Genomic DNA, 27,212 nt, shown 5'->3' on the forward strand with positions numbered 1-27,212 from the left:
TGACCAAACTGGGCTATGAGGACAAAAATGCTCGCCAACATTTCACATCCTGTGCCAGGCATTGCTCCAAGTACATCACATGTCCTTAGCTTTAGTACTTAATACTCAGGTTAAGTACTTCCAATTTAGTTTTCACAATCGACCTAAAGGAAGGAGGGCTTGCTATAATCCCCATTTGATAACGGAGGAACCTAAGATATAGAGATGATAATTAAATTTGTTCAACATGTCATAATTACAAGCGGCAAGGCTGGGATTCCAAACAAGCCTGTGCACAACTGTCGTATAAGACTCCTGTGGGGCTGTGGCAATGGGAATTTTCCGAGATTATATTCTGGGCAGAATATGGAAGAGAATTGAAGAGCTGTGTAAACAAGGATCCAGCGTGCAGTTGGGACCTACCTCACGGGGTGGCTGGAGCTCTGTGGGAAGTGAGCGTGGATGATGGAGTCTGGTGCCTAGCATCTTCTAGACACAATACACGCTCAGGAGCAGGTCTTGACACTCAGCGTCAAGATGAATATAACGAGACTGGAATTAACACACTATGATCCTTCTAATCTCTGTCAATGGATTTAGAGATTTCCACGGTGCCAATCCCCATGTAAAGCAGGGTTCTGAAACCTGGAGGTCTGTGAGCCACCTCAAAGTGTATTTATAATCCTGCAAGGGTGAGCATCTTTCTGGGGAGGAAGCATCAGCTTAGTAAAGGGATCAGTGATCGGTCAAGCACAAGGTCAGTGTTCTAGGGTGTTGGGGAAGGTCCTACCTCTAGCGGCAGATTCCACGCTATGTACACGTGAGACTTGTAGTCGTCCATCCAGACTTCGGCAACCCGTAGAGCGTTCCTCTTGGTGTAGAAGCCGATGTTGCTGTTGTATGGCTTCTTCTTCCGCTCGATGTGGGCCACCCGTGAGCAAGGCAGGACCTCCATGCTGCCCCCACACAGCCACACCTGTGGGGATAAGGACTTCATCAACCCAACAGAGAAATTCCCAAAGACCACTGCTTCCCCCCACCCTCAACTTGAAAGCAGCAGTTCGGGAGACAGGATGAGTGAGAAATGTATCTTATTATATAAAGCCATGGAGATTTCGGGGTTGGTTTGTTACTGCATTAGAGCTTAACCTCGCCTGACTAAAACTGGTAGAAAAAAAAGGTTTGGAGGAATTTCTCTTACAGATACAGCAGCTCAGAATATTAAAATCTATCTCTTCCTAAGAAACACCCATACATGTGAGGTGCCCCTGGTGACATGGGTTTTCTGAATTTCCCAGTAGAGCACAATCAGCACCTGTGAAGGTTTTATTTCCAATCTGAAGTTGTGCCCTATAGAACTATAAGGGAAAATTCAAATGAAAATAACAGACCATCTCTATTCATGGAAGCACAAAGTCTACAATGGCCTAACTCTACATTATCAACATGCTCTATTTTGGAGTCTCTTAAGAGCACAGATGCCCGGCCTTCTGGAAGCATCCATCCAGTGCCATCATATTCAGGTGGCACTTGTGGCTGGAATATTTAAGTGGAAGGCTGAGAAGTTAATTGCCTTTAAGATGCAAAAGCCCAAGGAGGTGACAACTTGTCATCTTCTTCAGGGGCACAGCAGGCTTCCAGGATCAAATGGCCCTGCTCCCGGAGGAAAATGGGACCATCTAACTTCTCTTGGTCCCACGCAGGACAAACAAAACATTTCCAGTTGTCAAGAAAGGCTAATTTGTTGGGATTTCCCTGGTGGTCCAGTGGTTAGGAATCCCCCTGCCAGTGCAGGGGACACAGGTTCCGTCTCTAGCCTGGGAAGAGTCCACATGGTGAAGGGCAACTAGGCTGTGTGCACAGTTAGTGAGCGCATACACCCCGGAACCCGTGCTGCGCAACAACAGAAACCACTGCAAGGAGAAGGCTGTGCGCTGAAACTAGCGAGTTGGCCCGGCTCGCCGCACCTGGAGAAAGCCCTCGTGCAGAAAGGAAGACACAGGGAAGCCAAAGATAAAATAAATAAATAAATATATTTTTAAATAAAAGGACTAATTTGTAAAAATGAACTTCCTGGTACTGATTAAGGAGAAGAGGAAGAAGACACAGAGAAGCTGCAGCGATCTGTGAGACTCTCCCATATCCTCTCTGTAAATGAGAGTGCCGCTGAGTGTGTGAGGTCAGCACAGATCCACTTCAAGCTCTTCTACCCTTAGTTTCCCAAACTCCCTCCGTGAGGATTCTGGGACCTTCTTGAGTGTTTGCATACCTCCTCTGGGCCTTTATTGATTGAATTTAGTGGCAAGTGCATGCAAGTGTGTGTGTGTGTGTGTGTGCACGCACGCGCTTCTGCTTCTATTCCCCAACCTCTGGCTACCCCACAGAGAAATGATACAGATGGAAAACTCTCACCATAATCAAGAATCCTCATCGTGCCTGTTTCTTCAAGGAGGAGACTGGGGGCTAAGAGACTGTAGACACTGGGCGGTCCAGACTAGTTTGATTCGTGACCTGACAACTAGATGCTCCCATGAGTTGGGACAGACCCAGCTGCTGGCAGTAGAAGAAGCCAAGTCAGGGAAGCAAAATATGGCAAGGAAGTCTGTGGGGGTGATAAAGGCAAGATACCTTACACGGTAAAAGAAGGTGGCTGAATTCCCAGGAGTGGGCAATACACAAACCCACAGAATTCCAGGATATGCAACCCTGGACAGTTTCAAGATTCTGAGAATGAATGGAAAGACATCCCATGTTCACAGATTAGAAGACTTAATATAGTTAAGTTAGCAGTACTTCCCAAATGGATTTAAATATTCAACACAATCTTTATTTAAAACACCCAATGGCTTCTTGGCAGAAATGAACAAACTGGTTCTAAATTTGATACAGACATACAAGGGGCCCAAAATAACCTAGAAAAGAACAAACTCAGAGGACTTCCATTTCTGATCTCAAAATTTGTCACAGAGCTACCATAATCAGGACAGTGTGGCACTGCAATGAGAAGACATATAGATCAACAGAACAGAATCCATTGAGAGTCCAGGAATAAATCCTCACATCTGTGGTTAGCACCAAGACAATCCAGAGGCGGGGAAATAGTTTTACAAAAACTGTCCCGGGAAAACATACAAACCAGTGATTTTGGACCACTACCTCATAACATATACAAAAATTAACTCAGAATGGGAACTTCCCTGGTGGTCCAGTGGCTGAGACTTAGCAGTCCCAATGCAGGGGACCTGGGTTTGATCCCTGGTTAGGGTACTAGATCCCACATGCTGCAGCTAAGAGTTTGCTTGCCACCACTAAAAGATACTGTATGCTACAATTAAAGTCGAATGCACGCTGCAATGAAGACAGAAGATCCTGTGTGCTGCAAATATGACCAGGTGCAGCCAAATGCACTCTTTGGTTGTCTGGCTTATATTCAGCAAAAGGTATTCTGAGACTGATCTTTATAGTTGCATGTATCAATAGTTTGGGCTTCCTTGGTGGCTCAGATGGTGAAGAATCCACCTGCAATGCAGGAGACCTGGGTTCGATCCCTGCTTGGGAAGACACCCTGGAGAAGAGAACAGCTACCCACTCCAATATCCTGGCCTGGAGAATTCCACGGACTATATAGTCGCATGGAGTGGGGTCGCAAAGAGTCGGACACGACTGAGCAACTTTCACTCCATTTCACTTCATATCCATAGTTTACTCCTTTTTATTGTTGAGTCATATTCCCTTGTATGGATATACTAGAGTTTTTTTCCCTGTATCTCTCGATAGTTGTTCTGACTTTAGTTATGCTACAAAGAAAGCTGCTGTGAAATTATAAAAACAAACAAATAAGTAAATAAATACTTAAAAAATTAACTCAAAATGGATCAAAGACCTAAATGTAAGAGCCAAAACTATACAACTCTTGAAAGAAAACACAAGAGTAAATTTCTATGACCTAGGATTAGGCAAAGATTTATCAACTGATGAATGGATAAACAAAATACAGTACATTCATACAATGGAATATTATTTAACAATAAGAACAACATTTAGACACATGCTACAACATGGATGAACTCTGACATTACATAAGTGAAACAGCTGGTCACAAAGGACTGTATATTATTTGATTTTGTTTATACGAAATGTCCAGTAAAAGAAAACTCACAGAGACAGAAAGTAAATCGATGGTTGCCAAGGGCTGCAGGTAGGGTCACAGGAATAGAGTGACTGCTAGTAGGGACGGAGTTTCCTTTTAGGGTGATGAAAATGTTCTAATATTGATTATAGTGAATGCTGCAGCACATTTTGAATCTACTAAAAACCAATGACTTGAACACTTTAAATGGGTGAACTCTAACAGTATGCGCATATCTCAACAAAGCTGTAACAAAAATAGAGAAACGAATGTATACACAGAGAGATGGGGAAAAGAAGATTCAAGGGATGGATTCCAGTTTGGGATTCAAGGGATGGATTCCAGTTTGGGGAGGGGTCGCAGAGAGTCAGACACGACTGAATGACTTTTACTTTCACTTTCACTTTTCAGGAGGACTGCAAAAAGCAAAGCTGAGCTTGGGGAAGATCTCAGATGGTTGAGTTCTTCTTAGCATCATGTTTTCATGTTTTATCCATGCTGCAATGAATGACTGCATTGCTTTATACAGTAGAATACTATTCCATTGTATAGATGTCCTACATGTTGTTTATACAATTATTAGTTGATGGCCACTCGGGTTGTTTCCATTGGGCAATTAAAAATAACCCTGCCATGAATATCCATATACAGGTTTTTATATATACGGATATATGTTATCATTTCCCCTGGGTACCTACCCTAGAAGTGGCATTGCTGGGTCTTAGGGTACATTGATGTTTAACCTTTTGAGGATCTACTAGACTTCTCCAAAGCGGCTGCACCATTCTACATTACGCCCAGCAGTGTAATGAGTTTCTTAGTTCTCCCCATCCTTGCTAACCCTTGTCACTGTCCATCTTTTTGATTAGAGCCATGCTAGTGAGTGTGAAGTAGCATCATATTATGGCTTTGATTTGCATCTCCCCAATGGCTAATGATGTTGAGCACTTTCTCTTGCACTTCTTGGCCATTTGTCTGTCTGCAGAGAAGTCTATTCAGATTCTCCATCCAAGTTTTAATTGGATCGTTTATCTTCGTATGATGAGCTGAGGCCTCAGAGTGAAAATGAAGTTGGCTTCCAGGGTCTTTTCTCTTTCTCTTATCTCGCACTTCATCATCTTTTTGGATTCCAATGTGCTGCTGGTGCTAAGTCGCTTCAGTCATGTCCGACTCTGTGCGACCCCATAGATGGCAGCCCACCAGGCTCTGCCATTCTTGGGATTCTCCAGGCAAGAACACTGGAGTGGGCTGACATTTCCTTCTCCAACGCATGAAAGTGAAAGTGAATTCGCTCAGTCGTGTCTGACTCTTCGCGACCCCACGGACTGCAGCCTACCAGGCTCCTCCACCCATGGAATTTTCCAGGCAAGAGTACTGGAGTGGGGTGCCATCGCCTTCTCCATTCCAATGTGTAAGGTCTTTCAAATCATTCCTTACGGGCAGCCTATTCCACGGACTCTGTGTAGGGCGGACGTGGAGAGGGCAGTGAGGTGCAGAGGAATGAACCAGGCAGCAGAGGGCAACATTCTTGCTCTGCCTCCTCCAAAAACTAGCTGTGTAACATCAACCAAATCACTTTCTCCCTCTCCCACCAGGTGCCTGAGACTGTTCATCCTGGTGTCTCAGCCAAACCTAGCAAGGCAGCTCTGCATCTCCCCGGTCCCCCAGGGATGAAGCGGTATCCTACTCTGCTGTCTTGCAGGACGCTGCTTTATTGTAAAGTAAGTCATGTTTGGCTTTCCTCAGCATGAGAATAAGGAACCCTGGGAATTCTCTCCAATGGGAAAATTCCAGACAGCTGACAGGTCAGCCAGACAGAAACGGGCGGGCTTCTCTGTGAAGGCCTCCAGTCATTTTCAGTAAGCTTTCTTTCCAATTCATGAGGACAGATACCTGATGTAAAAGGAGATGTCACTGACACCTTTCTTCATCTCAGAAGAGGAGAAAAGAGACGTTTCTCTAGATTTTGTCATGTAGATTTGGAATATAGGAGAGAAAACAGTTTACCCCTAAAAAAAGTGAGGAGGGGAGAGTCAAAGAACCGAGAATTAAGTAAACTGATGTGTTTCCTGTGACCACATCCTGCAGTCTAGAACACTAAATGAAAAGGTGTAACCCCAAAACTCCAGCCCGGCAGGGAGGGGGGAGCCCCCTGACCCTAACCTCCAGAGTCCTTAGTTTCACAGGCTCCCGTCAAGGCCTGACCTAGTATGAGACCCTGAGAAACTGGAAGCCCAGTGCTGGGGCCCCTTTCATCCTCTCGGAGTGAAGCCCTGAAGCACTGGAGCTGGTCTCTCAATGTCTCCTCCCCATGGACAGGAATTCCTCCTGGTATCAGATTGAAGTCATTTTGGAAACCACTAAAACCTATTTACAACATTGAAAGCAGTGTTGGAGGAATGCTCAACGCAGAACTTACATCAACAACCCCATTCTGTGATCCAAGAGCTTGCAAATTTTAGCCTTTTGTCTGTTGGCAAAGATCTGTTCAAAACAATGCAGATTTCTGGCTAAGAGAACATTTACTTTGTTACTTCTGTCCTTCCAATCTTTTTTGAGACTCCCTGATAACCCACTTCCCACATGGACAGGATCACCCCTGATCCTTGGTGCTCCCCTTTGCCAGCCTGGAGACGGTGAGCTGGTTTTTCCCAGTTTAAATGCACATTCCATCCCACTAAACTGGATGGACACATACTGGCTTTCCTTCACAAGTCCTTTTCCAAAGATTCAATTTCAAACCTCTCTTTTATTTATGATTGTTTCTCAGAAATAGGATTTACCAATATGGACCTCAAGACATATTTCAATTTAAATACCACAGAGGTGAGAACCTCTAAAATACCTGAGTTCTATTGCCTGTTGATCCAAGTCATTTCTCTTAATGCAAGATGAGGAATTAAAACAAAGCTTGGCAAATGACATGTGATTTCACAGGAGGAGAGAAACACATATTGAAAGCAACTTGATTGATGGAGCATGAAAAGAGTGTTGGAAAAGCTCTTTGTTCCTTTCTTTTGATTTTTGTTGCTGTTGCTTGTGTGTGTAAAAGAATAATATTGGGGAGGAAAATAAATAATATCAGGTTTATGCTCATCGACTTAAAATTTTTCCCAGCCTTACTATCTTACTGCTAGCATGTAACTGTCAGAGAGGTCTGGGCTTCTATGTTAGAAAAACAGCTCAAAGCAGCCTCAATCAGCCCCCTTGGGGTCAGTTTGGCCCTGTCTTTCCCCATTCCTCACCTCTCTCTCTCTTTCCCTGTACTTAAGACTGCCCCATGCTGGCTTTCTCTGGCTCCTTCCATCTCTGACCTCTTTACAGACTCCTCCCTTTGGCCTATCCCTCCTTGCAAAGAGCAGCTCTGATCAAGTAGATATCAAGCATTTTATCCATCTTTGTACTTTCAGCACCCAACTGGTAATTCTAGCAATTTCCCTCTCTTAGTCATTTAAGCTACATATATGTATACTAAGACTGGAGCTTGGAGCTAAACGCTGCCAGGGATATAAAGGCAATTGAGACATGGATCCTACACGTAGTCTTTGTTCTGTCCTCAGAGCTTACAACTGGAATTCCAGGAGAGTGTTGAGAACTGCTCTAGAATCTTGGGGTGGAAGCAGCCACAACGAGGTGGCAGGGTGGGGGCAGTGATAACCTTGTATTAATTTCTCCATGTACGCATCCATGCTCTTCTATCATCCAGTCTGCATTTTGCCTGGGATTAAAGAGGAGCTGGTAGGATGTGGACGAACCAGGCTTAACCACAGGAGGACAGTGAATTAGATTCGGTTCTTTTTCTCTTTAATTTTTTTTTAATTGAAGTAGAGTTGTGGTTATATATTATATATATATTATAGAGTTTACATATATATTTATTTTTTAAAAAAGACATCTGCTTTTTTAAGGTCTGCTACTATCATTGGCCAAAAATGTCAATTAATTTTTTAAAATGTTGGACAAGTAATTGGGTTAGGAGCCACAGATATCAGGGAAGTGTGGGTTTTCTAAGACTGATGATAAGCTGTGAGTCAGGAAAGACACAGGATGGAGCATCAGGATTCAGGGACTTGGGGGCAAAGTAAATGATCCAGTCATTATGATAACTAACAGGAACCAGACAGGGTTGGCCTTAGGAGCCAGAATGCTGCCTCCATAGCAGAGTCTAAAGACCAGAAATTCCAGACCATCCTGCCAGTCAATGCTCTTGGGAGATGCTGAATGATTCAGAGCCAGGGAAAGACTAATGCAGATCCCAGTTCACTTGGGTCTGGGCACAACAGGAAACTCAGAACCATCAGATGACCCTCCTGAGTCAATCTGAGCCTGAGGCTGGGGCTGGGGGCCTGATGGGTTACAGCATCAGTAGATTTCACCATCTCTTCAATTTTTTTGGTGTAAACCTTAGAACTTTGATCAGGAAAGGATTCTTACAATGGGAGAGGACACTCATATGCCGAGAAGATGATGATTCTCCATCCCTCTTAATGAATTCCAACTTCTGTTTTGGTGTCAGGCAGACCAGAGAATACTGGATGGTCTCCTTGGGCACGTAACTGTCCGCTGACAAACCAAACCCAAACATGGCACCACTCATGGCAAAGATGAGGCCAACCTTTGCCAGTGTCAATTGCAGGAGTTCCTGCAGACTGCACCACAAAGGCTGTAACCTGGGCAGCACAGCCTCTTGGGAGGTGTGGCCTTAATCTCCACCCACCCCACCCCCAGAGGTGTGGCCTTAAGACAGAGCCTAGGGGAGGTGCATCCCCCAAGGCTGATGTGGCTGAAAAGCCAGTGTGCTTTCTTCATCCTCTCTCTCCCACTGCCCAGGGACTTGGAAGTCACCTGTAATAGGTGGAGAAGCCACATGGAGAAGAAGCCCAAGTCCCCAAGTGACCACAAGGAAGGCTACCTTTCCACCCTGAGCACCCACAATGGGTTTTTGTTAAATTCTCAAAGAGAGACTCCCCTAGTGGTCCAGCGTTTGACAGTCTGCCAATGCAGGGGACACGAATCTGATCCCTGGTCTGGGAAGATCCCACGTGTCGTACAGCAGCTAAGCCTGTGCACCACAACTCCTGAGCCCCGCTCCTACAGGCCGTGCTCTGCAGCAAGAGGAGCTCCCGCAGTGAGAAGCTCATGCGGTGCAGCTAAGGAGCAGCCCCCGTTCGCGGCAACTAGAGAAAGCCTGCAACGCAGCAACAAAGACCCAGTGCAGCCAAAAATGAATTTTAAAAAATACTTAAAAAAATAAACTCGCAGTGAAGCCAGTGAGATTAAGAGGTTTGCCTCTTCTAGCAGCCAGAATTACCAGCCCTAGAGACGCTCCATCCCTTGTTTTGACTTGAAAGTGTGTAGAATTTGAAAATGCCTACAGGAATCCCAGGCTTTGAATGGATTAGATGACCTGAAGCAAGTGGCCTCCCAGAGGTTCCTTCCAACCTGGTAATTTCATTTCTGTTTCTCTCTCAGAAAACAATCCACTTCTGAGCATCCTTGGAGGCTGGTTACTGCACCTGCATGCTGATGGCCGTGATGTGCCCCCACCCCACGTGGTCCTCTGCCCTGCGTGGGGTCACTTTCATGTTTGGCAAACAGCTGAAACGTTTGGCCAGCAGCAGCACGGATAAAGGGAAATAGTCTTTTAAATTTTTAAACAGTTCTGCCCAGCACTGCTTTGTTCTTGCTCTCCGAAAGTTGTATCCGGCATATCTTCCAGGCCTGGGTTCTATTGGAACAATTGTAAAATGACATCTCTTCTACCTGCTGACTTCTGCGGCTGTAAGCTGCTGGTGGCTGGGGCTCCCACAGAGTCTGTGGGACCGAATGTGTGAACTCACTTCCCATTCACAGAAAGCATGGTCCAAAAAGGCCAGCCTGACCGCACTATGTCTATCCGCTCTCTGGCTCAGAGGAAACACAGGAATGTCATTGTATCATCTCGAATGCATCCCCTTCTTTTCCCTTTTGTGAAAATCCTGGGATGTGTGGGGTTGGGTTTTGATAGTTCTCAGAAAGCCAGTGAATGGTATTGATCTCGACACCTTAAAGAACCAGCAGCACTGGGTTGCTTCAAAGGCTGCCTCTAGGCTTTTGTCCTGGAGAATTTGAAACACAACCCAGCCCGTGATTGAAGTTCATGTGTCTGACATACTTAACAGATGCCCTGTGCTCCTGCATTTTCTTGTCACCCTGGGTCCTAGGACAAGCGCTCAGGGGGGCAGGAAGGGATCATGACTGCTGTGGGGAAAATGCACCCCTCCACACACACACCTAATCCCTGGCCAATTGATTCGTTGAAGCCCTCGCTCCCAGGACCTCCGAATGTGACTGGATTTGGAGACAGAAACTTAAAAGACGGAACTTAAGGTTTGAGTGAGTGAGTGCAAGTCGCTCAGATGTGTCTGACTCTTTGCGACCCCATGGACTATACACAGTCCATGGAATTCTCCAGGCCAGAATACTGGAGTGGGAAGCCTTTCCCTTCTCCAGGGGGTCTTCCCAACCCAGGGATCGAACCCAGATCTCCAGCATTGCAGGCAGATTCTTTACCAGCTGAGTCACAGGGGAAGCCAACTTAAGGTTTACTGAAGTCATCAGGGTGGGTGGGGCCCTAATCCAGTATGACCAGTATCTTTATAAGAAGAGGAGGGGACTTCCCTGGTGATCCAGTGGTCAGGACTTTGCCTTCCAACACAAGGGTTGCGGGTTTGATCCCTGGTTGGGGAGTTAAGGGGCTTCCCTGGTGGCTCAGATGGTAAAGAATCTGCCTGCAATGTGGGAGACTTGGGTTCGATCCCTGGGTTGAGAAGATCCCCCGGAGAAGGAAAAGATTACCCATGGAGAAGGGAAAAATTACCCATTCCAGTATTCTGGCCTGGAGAATTCCATGGACGGTATAGTCCATGAGGTCTGAAAGAGTCAGACACGACTGAACAACTTTCAGTTAGGGGGTTTAGACCCCACATGCCTCGTGGCCGAAACACCGAAAACATAAAACAGAAGCACTACTGTAACCAATTCAATAAAGATTTTAAAAATGGTCCACATCAAAAGAAAAAAACAAAAACAAAAAAGATTAGGACAAAGATAGGCACACACACTCAGAGCAACATAGGAGTGCACAGAGAGAACTCTCCAACTACACACCAAGGAGGAAAGCAGCTCTGCTGACACCTTGATCCTGAATTTCTAGCCTCTAGCAGAGAGAGAACACTTCCGTTGTTTAAGGCACCTAGGCTGCAGGGCTTTGCTGTGGCAGCCTTAGCAAACGAATACAATATCCCTCCTCCATTTTCCCTGGGTTTCATCCCAGCGCACTTCTGTGGAGAATCCAGGGCAAGTCTGTAAAGCAGCGGTCCCCACCTCAGACCACGGACTGACGCTGGTCCAGGGCCTGTTAGCAACCAGGCCGAACAGCAGGAGGTGAATGGTGGGCAAGCCAGTGAAGCTTCATCTGTATTTACAGCTGCTTCCCATAGCTCACATTGCTACCTGAGTTCCATCTCCTGTCCGATCAGTGGGAGTGTTAGATTCTCATAGGAGAAGAGACCCCCACTGGGCTTGCATCATCCTGAAACCATCCCCCTTCCCAAGCCAGTCCGCGGAAAAACTGTCTTCTTTGAAACCGGTCCCTGGTGCCCAAAAGGTTGGAGATGACAGCTGCTGTAAAGGAAAACATTCTTTCAAAAAAATTCATCTTGAAGTAGTTAGTTGCCCATGAAATTGTAGCACCTTCTGTCATTAGCTTAGAGGCCTGCTTTGGGAAACCTTTCCAAATCCCCTCTCGGAAACAGAGGAGCTTTGGTTAAAGAGCTTCCATATGGGGGAAAAGTACTTTCTGGCGTGCAGACAGGAAGGGGCTTCTTCCACAAAACAGGACGTTACATTCCAAGCAAAGAAGTGGGGGTAGCACGAGGGATGCTGCTTTCTTAGCATCACAGAAGGGGCATCAGTAGACAGCCCTGGACCTTGTACTCCTGGTGACACGTCAGCCTGTCCAGGAAGGACTGAAGCTGAAACTCCAATACTCTGGCCACCTGATGCAAAGAGCCAACTCATTAGTAAAGAGCCTGATGCTGGGAAAGATCAAGGGCAGGAGAAATGGGGGTGGGGGATAGAGGATGAGATGGTTGGATGGCATCATCGACTCAAAGGACATGGGTTTGAGCAAGCTCCGGGAGATGGTGAAGGACAGGGAAGCCCGGCGTGCTGCAGTTGATGGGGTCACAAAGAGTCGGACACGACTGAGCGACTGAACAAAAACAATAAGATCTAGGGTGTGATATATACAAGTCTGTGCTTACTACTGGAGACAGAAGCATGGTATGGCTAATGGTCCAGAGACCTATGGCCTCCATTCATAACAAATAATTGCTAATGTCAGTTAGAGATGAGTGAACATAAAACATACATTTGACATTCCTGACCAAGCTGCTAGACCATCCTATCTTATCAGACCCATCAGAGACATGGGGACTCCAGGCTAAACACTCTTGTTTGGGGGTTACAGGCAACTACCATCTAAAAAATTTTTAATGTAGATTGCAAGAGTTTTTTTTTTTTTTCTCATCTCTCCACAAACAGGTTTTCCAAGAGGCAGAATCAAGCTGAAGAGGTACGTGATTTTCCTTGGCGATGCAGAGCCTGCGTGGATATTTTGATCTGTTCTTCCAGGCAAAAGGGACTGTATTAAATGATTGATTTAAAAATTAACGATTGCTAGTGGAATAGTAACCACAAGAAATCACATTCATGCAAATCCCACAAGGGAAAAATACTGCATGATTTATCTCTTTGTCAGCATTCTCAGATGAAAGTTAGTTTTTTTTTTTTCCCACCCTTGCTTTGTTTTTGTACTTATCCTAATTTTCTACATAACACATTTCCCAGATTGCAAGGGATGATTATTCTTATTCAGTGTGAATGGTACCAGAGATCTATTCATGAAAAGGGCCACATTCTTCCCATCATCAACCACCCTTCCCTTTGCTTGTCAGAGTACATCCCCCTCTGATGAGATTAACTGAAGGTTCAACGGGATAAAGGAGTGGCTCGTTGGTTTAGGGACATGATTCTCGCTTCGGGTGCAAGAGGTTCTGGGTTAATGTCCTGGATAAGCCCGGGTTATCCGCTTTGGTTTGCGCATTGTTGAGGAGGGCAAGGCAACTCACTCCAGGATTCTGGCCTGGAGAATCCCCATAGACAGAGGAGCCTGGTGGGCTACAGTTCATGGGGTCGCAAAGAGTTGGACATGACTGAGTGACTAAGCACATCTGGATAAAGCAAAAACTCCAAGCTTCACATTGCGACTAAGAACAGCAGTTTACGGGCACTGGAAAGTTTGCTGTGCTGAGCTTTGCAATAGATCCTGGGGTAACAGGATTTTGTGATGCTCACAATACTTTCCATAGCTTGGAGCGTTTCTTGCTTGCCATTTTCAGTTGCGTGCTGCGCCTTAGGTGGGTTGCAGTGTTTCTTGGGCTGCTGACAATTATTCACCTCCATGACAGAGGGAAAAAGGAGTTCAGCTCCACCTGCTGGAGTGAGCGGAGCCGTCCCCAAGGGCTTCCTTGTACAACTACCCCGCATCAGAATCTCTGGTGGATGGGACAGAAACACCAGCCTGAAGAGGATGGACAGCTGCCGTCTCCAGGACACCAGTGGGCACAGCCCAAATCGCCAGGAGAGGAGACAGTGGAGTCTTTCTCCCAGGTTTGCGCTCTGGTGATGAGGGTGTGGTTTGCCCAGACACAGCTTCATCCACAGAAGATTCTCATAAAACTGCCCAGTGCCACTAACATCTCAGATCTTTTTTTCTGTTGACTCCTTTCCCAAAGCAATGTTCTTCCCTCACATAGCATCACAAGCCTCAGTTCCCAGGATCCAGACTTAGAGGCCTCAGTATACACTGAGGGCAGATACCCAAACTGAATGGTCCATTTCATTATTTCCTTGTGTTCCTCCAGCCCAAGCTGACACTCCTAAACTCACCTCCTGCATCATCCCGGTTACACTCACTGCATGTGCTCCTGTCTATTCTAAACTCAGCCACTGCCCACGCTGTGTCCACACCAGGACCCCCCTCCTCTCCTGTCCTCTCTGCCCTGTCAAATTCCACCCACTTTTCAAGGCCCAGAGAACTCCCCTCTCCCCACAGGAAGCACTTTCCTAACCCTCCAAGGGAAGGACAGCCCCCTTTCCTCATCTATAATAACACTCTTTATTTGTGCCACTATTTCACAGATGGAGCAGATGGTCTAAAACACGGGCTGTACACGGCACATTGTACAGGATGCCAACTCGTGAGCTGCATACAGAGCCGGTGCCGAGAAATATCCCAAACTCCCTGTCTCTGCTGATCCTCACGCTCTACGACAGTATCCTGCTCCACAGTTCCTCCCTGACCAATGCAGAGGGACCCTCTCTGACCCCAGGCTCCTTTTCTTCGGCTTCACTAATTCAGTTACTCCTACTAAACCTTTTCAGAAGGAGGGGCCTCACACCATGACGCCTATACTGATGAAATAATAATAACAAAGTAATGAGAGTTAAAGCTTAACTGTATTGTAAGCACTTTACATTTATTAATTCATTACTAACTCAATCACATAATAACATAATGAGGAATGTGCTGTTATGTTTCCTATTTTAGAAACAAAGAAAGTGAGGCAAAGAGAGTTTTAGCAAATTGTCCACGGATACCCAGTATCCAGGGATTTCCTGGCGGTCCTGTGGTAAAGCATCTGCCTTCCAATGCAGGGGCTGTGGGTTCGATCCCTGGTTGGGGAACAAAGATCCCACATGCCAGAGAGCAGGTAAGCCCACGGGCCACAACTAGAGAGTCCATTTGCCACAACTAGAGAATCCTTTGAACTGCAGGGAAAACCCCGCACACCACAACAAACCCGAGCACAGCTAGAATAAATAAATACATTTAAATAAAACAACTTTCCCCTCAAAAACCCGAAGACACCCAGTGTCCTAACTGTGCTCTCTTAGACTCTGTCTCTGTTTGTCTGTGTAGCATCCATTAGGCATGGCACCAAACTAACAGCCACATTTTTAACCTCTCCCCTGCCATCCAGGGCCCATACTGCGATCCGTCTCCTTACTTAACTCTCAGTGGCCAAGTAGGGGTTTCCCCTGCTCTGAATCACCCAGGGCCAGGCACCAGACACTTGGGACAGCCCCTGTGACCCAGGCTGCCAGAACCACTCAAACCGGCCCATCCTGAACAGTTTACCCTGCCCCGTGAGCCATCCTGGTGGGAACCCCAGTAAAGGCTTTGGCCAGGCCTTTCCCTCACTTCTTCTGCCTCCCGACATGGGGCACACCCCTCATTTCTAGAAGTGCGAGCACCAGTAACCTTCTCTTCCAGGGCAGTGGTCCCTCTGTGCCATCGTTCTATCACCTTTATAAATTACGCGGAGGCGCAATCGCTCAGCGAGGAAGAAACCAGTGGGAGGATGTGAACCCCGCTGTCTGCACATCCCAGCCTTCCTACCTGGGCTCTGTCTAGGTCTTCCAATTCGGCTCAGCTTAGTCTATTTTCCATTACTTGGAATTCTTTCTGGAACCCTCTCATTTTACCTCTGCATCTCTACCCTCCTTTGCACTCTCTTGGCAAAACCATTATGTTGGATTAGACCAAGAGTCTGCATTGCCTGGACCAATACCCAAACTACTAAACACTATTGGAGAAAAATCTCATAAACACACAGAGCTGCCTTCATAAACGTAAGTAATCAACCTCAGTTCAGTTCAGTTCAATTGTTCAGTCGTGTCCAACTCTTTGCGACCCCATGAATCGCAGCACGCCAGGCCTCCCTATCCATCACCATCTCCTAGAGTTCACTCAAACTCATGTCCATCGAGTCAGTGATGCCATCCAGCCATCTCATCCTCTGTCGTCCCCTTTTCCTCCTGCCCCCAATCCCTCCCAGCATCAGAGTCTTTTCCAATGAGTCAACTCTTCACATGAGGTGGCCAAAGTACTGCAGTTTCTGCTTTAGCATCATTCCTTCCAACCTCAAGGGGGCCCTAAATACTGTTGGGGAAGCCTAGTAGGTCTCCATGGGAGGATCTCTCTTTGGTTCTCATGGCTGCTATTTCAATCTTCCCCATTCTCCTCCAATCTCCAACTACCCCTCACTTTCAGCTGATGCCTTTTTATTCTTTCAAAATTAATTTTTATTGGAGTATGGTTGCTTTCCCTGGTAACTCAGCTGGTAAAGAATCCTCCTGCAATGCAGGAGACCCCAGTTCAATTTCTGGGTTGGGAAGATCCGCTGGAGAAGAGATAAGCTATCCACTCCAGTATTTTGGGGCTTCCCTGGTGGCTCAGATGGTAAAGAATCTTCCTGCAATGGGGGAGACCTGGGTTCGACCCCTGGGTTGGGAAGATCCACTGGAGAAGGGAAAGGTTACCCACTCCAGTATTCTGGTCTGGAGAATTCCATGGACAGAGGAGCCTGGCAGGCTACAGTCCATGGAGCTGCAGAGTGGGATATGACTGAGAGACTTTCACTTATGGATGCTTGACAATGTTGTGTTAGTATCTCAAGTATAGCAAAATGAATCAGCTATACATACACATATATCCCCTCCCTTTTGGACTTCCTTCAGGCCACCCCAGTGCATTCAGCAGAGTCCCCTGTGCTATACAGTAGGCGCTCATTAGTTATCTATTTCATACACCGTATCAATAGTGTACTTGTGTCGATCTCAATTTCCCATTTCCTCCCACTCTCCCCCTTCCCCCTTGAAACTGAAAAGTGAAAGTCGCTCTGTCATGTCCAACTCTTTGCAACCTCATGGACTATCCAGTCCATGGAATTCTCCAGGCCAGAATACTGGAGTGGGTAGCCTTTCCCTTCTCCAGGCAGATTCTTTACCAACTGAGCTATCAGGGAAGCCCTTGCGTCCATATACTTGTTCTCTAGGTCTGTGTCTCTATTTCTGCTTTGCAAATAAGATCATCGATACCATTTTTCTAGATTCCACATATATGTGTTCATATATGGTATTTATTTCTCTCTTTCTGACTTATGTCTGTACGATAGTCTCTAGGTCCATCCATGTCCCTGCAAATGAGGCAATTTCTTTCCTTTTTATGGCTGAGTGATATTCCACTATATATAGATACCATATCTTCTTTATCCACTCCTCTGTTGACACTACTGCCTGCATTTACTGCGTTTCAACAGAAGCCACCAGGTGGGAAAGTGCACAGCCCCAGACTCCCACCTTCCTCTCTTTATAGGGAAATCTGCTCTCCCTAGTGTGAAAGATTCCCTTCCTGCTAAATCCTAGAGCACCTGGAACTCCTTATCATACGTAGTTCTCAGTTTTGCTGACCCATCTCATTCATTCCATCGAGTATATACTGTGTATCGGGTGTGTGTTAGTTGCTCAGTCACGTCCGACTCTATGCGACCCCACGGACTGTAGCCCGCCAGGCTCCTCTGTCCGCGGAATCCTCCAGGCAAGAATACCAGAGTGGATTGCCGTGCCCTCCTCCAGGGAATCTTCCTGACCCAGGGATGGAAGCTGGGTCTCCTGCATTGCAAGCAGATTCTTTACCATCTGAGCCACCAGGGAAGCTGTATCAGGTACCAGTGGGAAAAAAACCACTAAAGATCCCTGCCCAGAGAGTGAATATTTTAGCAAGGGTAGATATATATTAAACAATACCTACAATACATAAGTAAATTATGTAGTACATTGGAAGGTGGAAAGTCTATGGAGAAGTAAAGCAGTGTGGGGGACTCGGCAGGGTTGGGGTGTTGGCAGGAGGTGAGACAGGCTGTAGCATGAAGGAGGTAAAAGATCTTTGTGGAAAGAGCATTCCAGATGCTGAGAAGAACTGGATCAGAAGTCTGATGGTAGGAGTCTGACAAGGGAGCTTGAGGAATGTCGAGGAGGTCAGTGGAGCGGTGGAAGGGAAGGTGGGAGGAAGAGGAAGAGATGAAGATAATTCTCAGAGGGTCTGTGTAGGAAACTGAAAGGACTCAAGCTTTCACTCCGAGGGAAATGGGAAGCCATTGATGGTTCTGGAGCAGAGGAGTGCTGTGATCTGACTTAATCGGTAAGAGCATCGCTCTGATTGCTGTGTTGAGATGGGTTGTGGGAAGCAGGGTGGAGGAGAGGCAGGGAGACCCGAGAGAAGGCTCCTGCAATAATCCAGGCAGGAGGTGAAGGTGACTTAGCCAAGAAGGGAGCAGGGAGCTGGCAAGAGGCAGTTGGATTCTTGGAACTCTTCTGCTCCTCGGCTGCTACGGGGCCACTTTCCTGCGGTCCTCTCTGCCATGCGGGCTGCTCCTTCTCAGCCTCCCAGAAGGGCTCTCCCTTTCCATGCTGGGGTACCCAGGGCTCCTCTCCCATGTCCTCCCTGGTCAGTTGCTAGCTTCCTGCTGGGGAAGTTGAACATCAGACCGGTAAATCCAATGGTCTGCTCATCCCTCTGTCCGCTTGGGTCACAGACCTCAGACACTTAGTCCCAAACTCACCATAAATTTGCTCATGCCATCTCAGGAAAGAGAACCCAAGACCTAACCCAGCTGTTCAGAGAAGAAACCTGGGAGCTTCATTCTCCTTTAATAGCAAAGCCAACTTGTCACCAGGATCTGGTGAGCTTGCCTCCAGAACAGCTTCTGGAAGCAGTTGCTTCTTTCTACCCCACTGCCACTCCTACCCGGCATCCTCCCGGAAGGACCGCAGGGCCGTCCCGATTGGTCTCCTTGCATCTCTGTCATGACCTGCTTCAACCCATGCTCCACACCCCTGCCAGAGTGAGCTGTCAAGGAGCCCAACACACCTCAGCTCTGCCCATTTTCCATCTCCAGGGGCTCCATGTGACCTCGGGAGAAGGTCTAAAATCCACCCACACAGCCTGGCAGACCAGGTCACTGCCAATCTGCTCCTGTGCCACCCCCCACCCCCGCCACCCACTGATATCCTGAAAGTGGAACTGTTAGTTGCTCAGTCTTGTCCAACTCCTTGTGACCCCAGGCTCCTCTGTTCATGGAATTCTCCAGGCAAGGATACTGGAGTGGGTGGCCATTCCCTTCTCCAGGGGACGGATGCCCTAGCCGCAGTGAAAGGCTCTCTGTCCCCTCCCAGAACAGTCCTTTGTGGCCCAGGGGCCCTGCCATCTGCAATTCTGCCTGATGACAAAACTTCTCACCCACCCTCCATCCCTCCCCCTCATCCTCAGGTCCCACCACAAAGATGCCCTCTCTGGAAGCTTCCCTCCCCCCTCTCCCCTTGGGGCTGCACCCCACCCCAGAGGTCTCCTCCACTACTCCAGCCACAGCGTCTCCACTCTGCCTGCCGTTTCCTTGTTTACGTCCCCATCACACTGTCAGGTCACCCAACCTTGGATTCCTCATCAGAAGCCCAGCATAGAGGGGATGTCTCTGACATCACAGGCATTTATTGAATAAGCAGAATATTAATCATCAGAGCCAGGATTCTCAGGCTTCAGGATTTTCTGAATAGAAAAGTGGTTCCCCAAGTCAGTCTGATGATCCATGAGGCCTGACAATGATGCTGGAACATCTTTTGTGACTATGACCATTACAATCTAAAAATTAATAATTACATCTCCGCTGTGCAAGGTCTTGAAGTAGGTACTTTATAGGTTATTTCATTTAATTCTCACAATCATTCTATCAAATTACTTTTATACTTTTCACTTTACAAATGAAAAACCGAAGCTATGAGAAGTTAAATAATTTCTGCTGCTCAGCAAAGGAGTGGCAGGATGTAGACCATCACTTTGGATTTGTGAGTCATCATTACCCCCCATGATGGAGTCCTCAACACACAGGAAAAATAATCCTTGTTTCTCCAATTTATCTGTTGTTCTCCTATCCCCCAAATTTCTCAGACCTCTTCCTGAATACATTTTGTTCGTGGCATGCATAGGTTTAAGTTCCCTGGTATCCAGACCTCAGTATTGTGTGGTCCTTGCTAGGATCTCACAAGTGTCCTGGGGCCACTTGATGCTCCAGCTCTGGTGTGCTTAAGGTGAAACAGGATGGAAGGAGGCAGGGCACCACCTTTAGAAGAATGACATAGCCTATGGGCTTTCCAGGTGGTGCTAGTGGTAAGGAACCTGCCTGCCAATGCAGGAGACATAAGAGATGAGGGTTCCATCCCTGGGTTGGGAAGATCCCCTGGAGGAGGGCACGGTAGCCCACTCCAGTATTCTTGCCTGGAGAATCCCAGGGACAGAGGAGGCTGGTGGGCTACAGTCCATAGGGTCGCAAAGAGTCGGACATGATTGAAATGACTGAGCACAGCTTGTGGACATGGCATAAACTGATCAGAACCAAACAGGTCTGAGATGGCAGACAAGTTGACTTCCAGTAGACCTTGAACCTCATCATACACTCATTGTAATACATTAGCATATGCTAAATGATACACTCCCCAGCACCATGACAGTTCTGAGGCTAACCATAAAAGGACAAAAAGTTGGTGATGGCCCAATTTCTGGAAATCTCCACCCAAATAACTGGAATAATCTTCTCACTTATTAGCCTATGAAATTATCCAACCCATAAAAACTAACCATGCCATATTTTGAAGTGCTCTCCAGCCCTCTGAGATGGCCTACCCTCTGCCTATGGAGTGTGTTTCTCTCTAAATAAATTCGCTTCTTACCTATTACTTCATCTCCGAATTCTTTTGCGATAAAGCAAGAACCTCAAATTCACTGGCAACAAGGGGGCTTCTGAGAACAGAGATCTCCATCAGCATCTCTCTCCATCAGTGGCTTTGGTGGGCCCTTCGTACAGGGGCACCAATTGGGCACCTGGGACTTCAGACCCCAGAAGTTCCAACCTCAGGGCAGAGAGCAGGACTGCATCTCACCCCCTCACCCCACCCAAGGATGACAGCTGGGTGCCACATGCGGCAGGAAATAGACCTTGCTGGAACTAGTTTTTGAGGGAGAAAACAGAATTTAATGAAATTTAATGCTGCTTATTTATAAATAAGAACTCAGTGTCAGAGGGCTGAAGACAACTGTCTGGTGATGCTGGGTGACTTGGGCCCAGGATAGTCTTGCAGAGAAAGGGCAGAGAGGGTGAGTGTCTCCCACCAGGATCTAAGACATTTGTAAATAATCCGATGGCCCATGAAATGTAAAGTAAGGAGGCATCAATGCTGAAAGAGTAGCCTAGCGCTGAGGTCTGGGGAGGCAGGACATGCAGAAAACATGGGGGCCAGCCCATGGGTTCTCAGGGAAGACCTGCCTCGCCAATGAGGCCAGGTCACCCAGTGCCCAAGGCATCATCCCTCCCAGGGAGCTGGTCTTCTCTCCAGGCCTCTGGGGACCCTGCCAGTATGCCTGGCAGCTTTGAACCCAGGCAGGGAGGGAGAGGTGCTTTCTAAGGAGGAGGTTCCCTGCGCTGTGGGTCTCCCTCCAAGCATGGGCACCAGTCTCCCTCCTTTGTCTCCCAAGCAGGGCTGCCACCCTGCTCTCACAGTTCCTGGTGGTGCTGAGCACTTGCTTCACATAGAAAGTAGGTGGGTGGGTGGGTGGAGGGGAGGGCTTTCTGTCCTTGGCTTCTTACCTGCCAAGGTCAATGGCCAATGGCCCTGGATGTGCCCTTGGCTGGCCTGCCTCTCCTACAATTCCTTTCCTTTCTGATACTTCCAGGCAGGCGAGTAATGAGAAACCAGAAACAGGACTTCAGAACAAACATGGCCAAATAAATGCTACTAGAAACCTCTCAGGGCCTTCAGAGGGCAATGAGGCATGTGATATGAAGATTAGCAGCGAGAACTGCAATCCTCCTAAATAAACAAATAACGAGGTGGCACGTTCCGACGGCTGTGTTCATTTCCTCGGCCGCTTACGCCTCTTATGCTCCCGTCTGCGTAGAAGAACCTTGTTCCAGATTCAGAGGAGTCCCCGGGGAGCCCTCCCTGAACACATCAGCCAACTTCAGGACTCTGCTAGCCTCAGTCTGCCCCTTTATAAGTGTCAGGATAAATGGGCTGTGATTTCAAAGCCCCTTCCTCCAATTCTACGATGCAAACTTCCCACATTGCCTGCAAATGCCCCACCCTGGGAAGCCTCCCCAAACCAGAGCAGGGCTGAGCCTGGAGTGAGGCAAGCAAGGGACTGTCTGCATGTAACATTTAAGGGGAGCCCTAAAAACTCAAGGATGGAGATAAATAAGATTCTGATGCGATACTTTAAAAATTAAAAATAACACACAAAAAATCCACGATGAGCAAAATGTCATAAAGTTCAATAAAGACAGACTGCCACCCTACAGGACTTCCCTCATGGCTCAGAGGGTGAAGAACCTTCCTGCAAGGCAGGAGACCTAGGTTCAATCCCTGGGTTGGGAAGATGCCCCTGGAGAAGGAAATGGCAACCCACTCTAGTATTCTTGCCTGGAGAATGCCATGGACGGAGGAGCATGGCAGGCATAGTCCATGGGGTGGCAAAGGGTCGGACACGGCTGAGCTACTAACACTTTCACTTTTTCCCATCCCGCAGGTTCTCAGCTCACCTCGCATGCTTCCCCAGTTTCCACTTCAGAGAATGAGTCCATCCAGGAGATGGAGGCACCTTCTGCACCCCCCACTGCTCCTCTTCACTTACCCAGCTCTGGTCATATTTTCTATGTCCAGGAAGTGCCTGGCTCTCTCCTCCTCCCCGATGCACACAGACCCACAGATCAATTACGTGTGGCTAACAGTGCTTCTGCTTCCAAGCTTGGCCACAGCTATCACGCTCTTCATCCTAAGCCTGATGGGAACTGCTCTAGGAACACTTCCACCTGCTCAGAGCAATGAATTCCACTCCGAAGGATGAGATGGGATCTTGCTCAATATTCAAATCCCAGCAACTGAAAAGAGAATCCCATGCGTATCTCATGGACAATGCAATGCACAGGCGACTCTGATCTGGAGCGGCTCCCAGTGCCCACGGCACCCTAATGAGGGGGTCCCACGGGATGTGACGGGAGCTTGTCATTGCTGCAGCAGCCTGTTCCATGGTGGGAGAGCTTGGCGGGATAGGGGCCCTGATCTAAAGCCATAATGGTCCTCCTTGTAAGGGCATCTTTTTTCTTTTCTCCTGAGGTTAAACATCTCTGGATCCTTTCAAGGATCCCCATTTGATATGGCTCCTGGGTCCTTGCAGAGAGTATTGGGGCCCTTAAAATCTTTTAGAGGGGTTGCTGGCTAATTTTTCTCTTCCTCGAAGTTTGCCATCAGCTTCAAGCACCTCCAGTTGCCCATCTGAGTTGAAGCCACCTGCTGATCTTACCTGGATTATTACCACCCTGACTGCCACACTGGACCCCTGTTTCTGCTCTCATCCCAGTAGAATCCCCATATAGCAATGATGGATCCTTTCAGAGCATCAGTCAAACTCATCCATCCACTGCTCAAAACCCTCCCCAGGCCCCACCATACTCAGAGTACACACCACAATCCAGACAACGGCTGATGGTCTGCCCTCTTCTGCCCTGAATCTCCTCTCTGGCCTCTGCTCACGTCCCTCGAGTTACACTGACCTCCCTCCACTCCTCAGCTAGGCCAAGCTCATTCATGCCACAGGGCCTCTGCACTCACTGTGACTTAACCACGTGGCAATCTTCTCCCAGAAACCCACATCACTTGTCCCTTGACCTCACTCGGGTCTACCACTTCTATACTTCCTTATCCTAAAACATTTCTGGTCTACACTGTTCAGCGCAGCCTCTCTGGGACTTCCCTGATGGGCCAGTGGTCAAGAATCTGCCTTGCGATGTAGGAGACTCGGGATCGATCCCTGGTCAGGGAACTAAGGTCCCACAAGCCACGGAGCAACTAAGCCTGAATGTCACAAGTACCAAGCACATGCACGCTAGAGCCCTTGTGTTGCAGTGACTGTACTGCAACTGAGACGCTATGCAGCCAAATGAATAAATAAATATTTTTTAAAAAGTGTCTCCCCTAAACCCCAATGTCTCCCCATTGGCTCCATAATATGTATCGTCTGCTCCATCAGGGCAGGCACTGTATCTGTTGTGTTCACTGTGCATGTTGGTGTCAGAACGGGGCCAGGCACACAGTAAGTGTCCAATGAATACCTGCTGAGTGAGCGAATGCTCAGAGGAAGAACCTGCACCTGCGTTTACACTCTAATCATTAACACAAAGAACTCTGGGATTGGAATCCAACAGTGGAGCCTACATCGGACTCGCTGTTTCTTTACATCCAAAATGGCACCTCTCTGGAGTCCTTCATGCCAAGCTCCACAGTTGTTAGATAGCACGGGACGATGCAAACATCTTGTCCTTGCCATTTTCAACTCGTGCTGAGCTGAGTCCCAGGCCTGCCTTTTCAGTGTCACCCCAGTATTTTTAGAAGAGCACTTCTTGCGTGTTCATGAGGGCCAATTATCCCAGCTGCCTCCCTGGCTATGTTTCTACTTGCCGGTTCATTTTTACATTTTGTACAATCTGATGAAATTGCCCACTCAGTATGTTCCAATCCTAACAAAGCCCAGCAGCATTCTGGTCCTAGGGGCCTTGTTTCCATCCAGTGGATGGTCACAAAAAATAAGTCCACAAAAATAAGTGCTGGGGTGCTTCTCTCTCACCCCAGTATCCCCATGCCAGCACTTCCCAAAGTGTGGCCACAGTCTGTCCACCAGCAGTCTGCAAAAAAGAGACAACTCTAATGGAAAGTGTTGTTGTCCAGTCGCTAAGTCGTGTCTGACTCTTTTGTGACCCTGTGGACTGTAGCCTGCCAAGCTCCTCTGTCCATGGGGTTCCCAGGCAAGAATACTGGAATGGGTTGCCACTTCCTTCTCCAGGGGATCTTCCTGGCCCAGGGATTGAACTTGCGTCTCCTGCATCGGCAGGTGGATTCTTTACCACTGAGCCCTCAGCTTTAAAAGCATTTCTAGCAATTCTGAGCAATTTTACATCTGTTGAATCTAGTAATGAAAACTGGGGGCTTATGTTTGTTTCTTTTTTCCCCTGTCTTATTTTTCTAGTAATTCATGTTTATTGCATTTTTATAAAAGTATTCATCAGTTTGCGATAGATTGGAAATAAGAAACGATCTGGCCTTTTACTAGACATCAGTGTTTCTCAACCCTTTTTTCCACTATCGCCCTCCTGTGGAGCATTTTAGATCTTCTCTCTCCCCACCTGCTCTGCTTCCATCATGAATTTTTAACACCAGAGATATTCATTCTGTGTATCTGTTTGTGGGCTGTATATATGCTTGTGATTTACACATAGAAAGAATAGTACCCTTTTTGCATTCCCCTCCAAGAGCCAATTTTCACCCTGTTGGGGACCACATCACTCTTGATGAGAATGCATGGCACAGATAGCTTGAGAACACTGTTGGGGTGCTGGGTGAGGCAGGCGCTGCCCTCAGGAGGGATCTGGAAATCTGTGTGGGTGCTCTTGTCAGCTAGTCGTTGTGCCAAGCACTGAAACATACCTATTCTTGTGAATCTCCTTTCCCGTATCTCCCTTGTATGTTACAGATAAGGCATTATGCTGATTTTTAAACTATGGATGCTGGTAGGTTTCCTTATCTATCATCTACCTGCTGGGTTTTGTGATTCTTTGATAGACGAGGAGGCGGCGGCTCTGGTCACGCCCACCGGTGTTCCCCAGTGCTCTTGCTCTGCTGATCATTTGCCCTGCAACCACTCACTGTGTATCATCCGGACATCTCCAGGCAAGCCAGGGGGAGCCCAGCGGGCCATCTGGGGTGTGGGTCACTGGTGCTGCGCAGAAAACACAAATGTGGGAAACCCTCCCCTCTGAGCTACCTGCAGCGCGCTCACCCCATAAAGCCATCAAGACGTGCCCTGGTGGCCCTGACCTGCCCCATCTGTGGCAGGCCCTCTCCTGCCAGCTTCCTTGACGTCCTGAGGGACATTCTGAGTTCTCATTCTGATGAGGGTTCTTGGTTCACTATAGATTCATCTTTGAGGTCTTTCAGCAACCTGAATTTTGGTTTTTCCTTTTGCTATCGCCTAGTGAGGGGAGAAGGGAGGAGGGAGATGGTGGAAATAGGGTTGAGAAGCAAGGGGGCAGGCCCCACGATTTTGTGTGTATGCAAGTCTGCACACACACAAAGGCTCACTGAGTGCATGTTTCCCAGGACCTCCGTGCCAGGTAGCTGTGAGCAGAGCTGACACAGACTACGCATTTCCTCCCTGCCAAGCAAGCACTGTTTTAGTCATCGTATGCATGTATTTATTTATTTAATGAATAAATAAAAGCACCAAAGAATTGATGCTTTTGAACTGCAGTGCTGGAGAAGACTCTGAGAGTCCCTTGGACTGCAAGGAGATCCAACCAGTCAATCCTAAAGCAAAACAGCCCCGAATATTCATTAGAAGGGCTGATGTTGAAGCTGAAGCTCCAGTACTTTGGCCACGTGATAAAGAGTCGACTCATTGGAAAACACTCTGATGCTGGGAAAGATTGAAGACAGGAGGAGAAGGGGATGACAGAGGATGAGATGGTTGGATGGCATCACTGCCTTAATGGACATGAGTTTGAGCAAACTCCGGGAGGTGGTGAGGGACAGGGAGGCCTGGTGTGCTGTAGTCCATGGGGTCACAAAGAGTAGGACATGACTTGGTGATTGAACAACAACAACAAATTTATTTAAATCCTCACAACTCTAGGAACTGGGTACTCTTGTTCACCTCATTTTGCTGATGAGGAATAGAAAGCACAGAGAGGTTAAGTAACTTGCCCAAGGCCACATAGCTAGTAAACTGCAGAGAAAGGGTTTGCATTCAGGAAGCCTGATGCTACAGTCTGTGCTCTTTATGGCTATGCTGTACAGACAGAATACGATGCAACATCCATTCTCAGGGGGCAGAGGAGCTCAGAGTTTGAAAGGAAGGGTCATGTCCAGATCCAGGAAGACGGGAAGGGGCAGATGACTCATGCTACAGGTCAAACACTGCACTCATGCAAAGAAGAGAATCTGGATGTGGAGAGGAATAGCATGCAGATAGGAAGAGATGGCAAGGCGGGGCAGAGAGGGGGTGTCATGAGCAGATGGGCCAGTCAGGAAAGTCCAGGCATGAAGACCCTGACCCAAC

At 47.6% G+C, this 27,212-nt stretch overlaps 1 protein-coding gene across 1 annotated transcript in view; it reads right to left on the reverse strand.

The window, feature by feature from the left end:
• The window catches only part of GALNT17 (polypeptide N-acetylgalactosaminyltransferase 17), a 427,725-nt gene that overhangs the window by 26,289 nt on the left and 374,224 nt on the right, over nt 1-27,212 (reverse strand). The window contains exon 7 of the mRNA XM_027961707.3: nt 770-955. Coding sequence (XP_027817508.1) covers nt 770-955 — 186 coding nt within the window. The remainder of the gene's footprint in view (nt 1-769; nt 956-27,212) is intronic.

The sequence above is a fragment of the Ovis aries genome, chromosome 24 (assembly GCF_016772045.2).
Source record: "Ovis aries strain OAR_USU_Benz2616 breed Rambouillet chromosome 24, ARS-UI_Ramb_v3.0, whole genome shotgun sequence".
Lineage (NCBI taxonomy): Eukaryota > Metazoa > Chordata > Mammalia > Artiodactyla > Bovidae > Ovis > Ovis aries.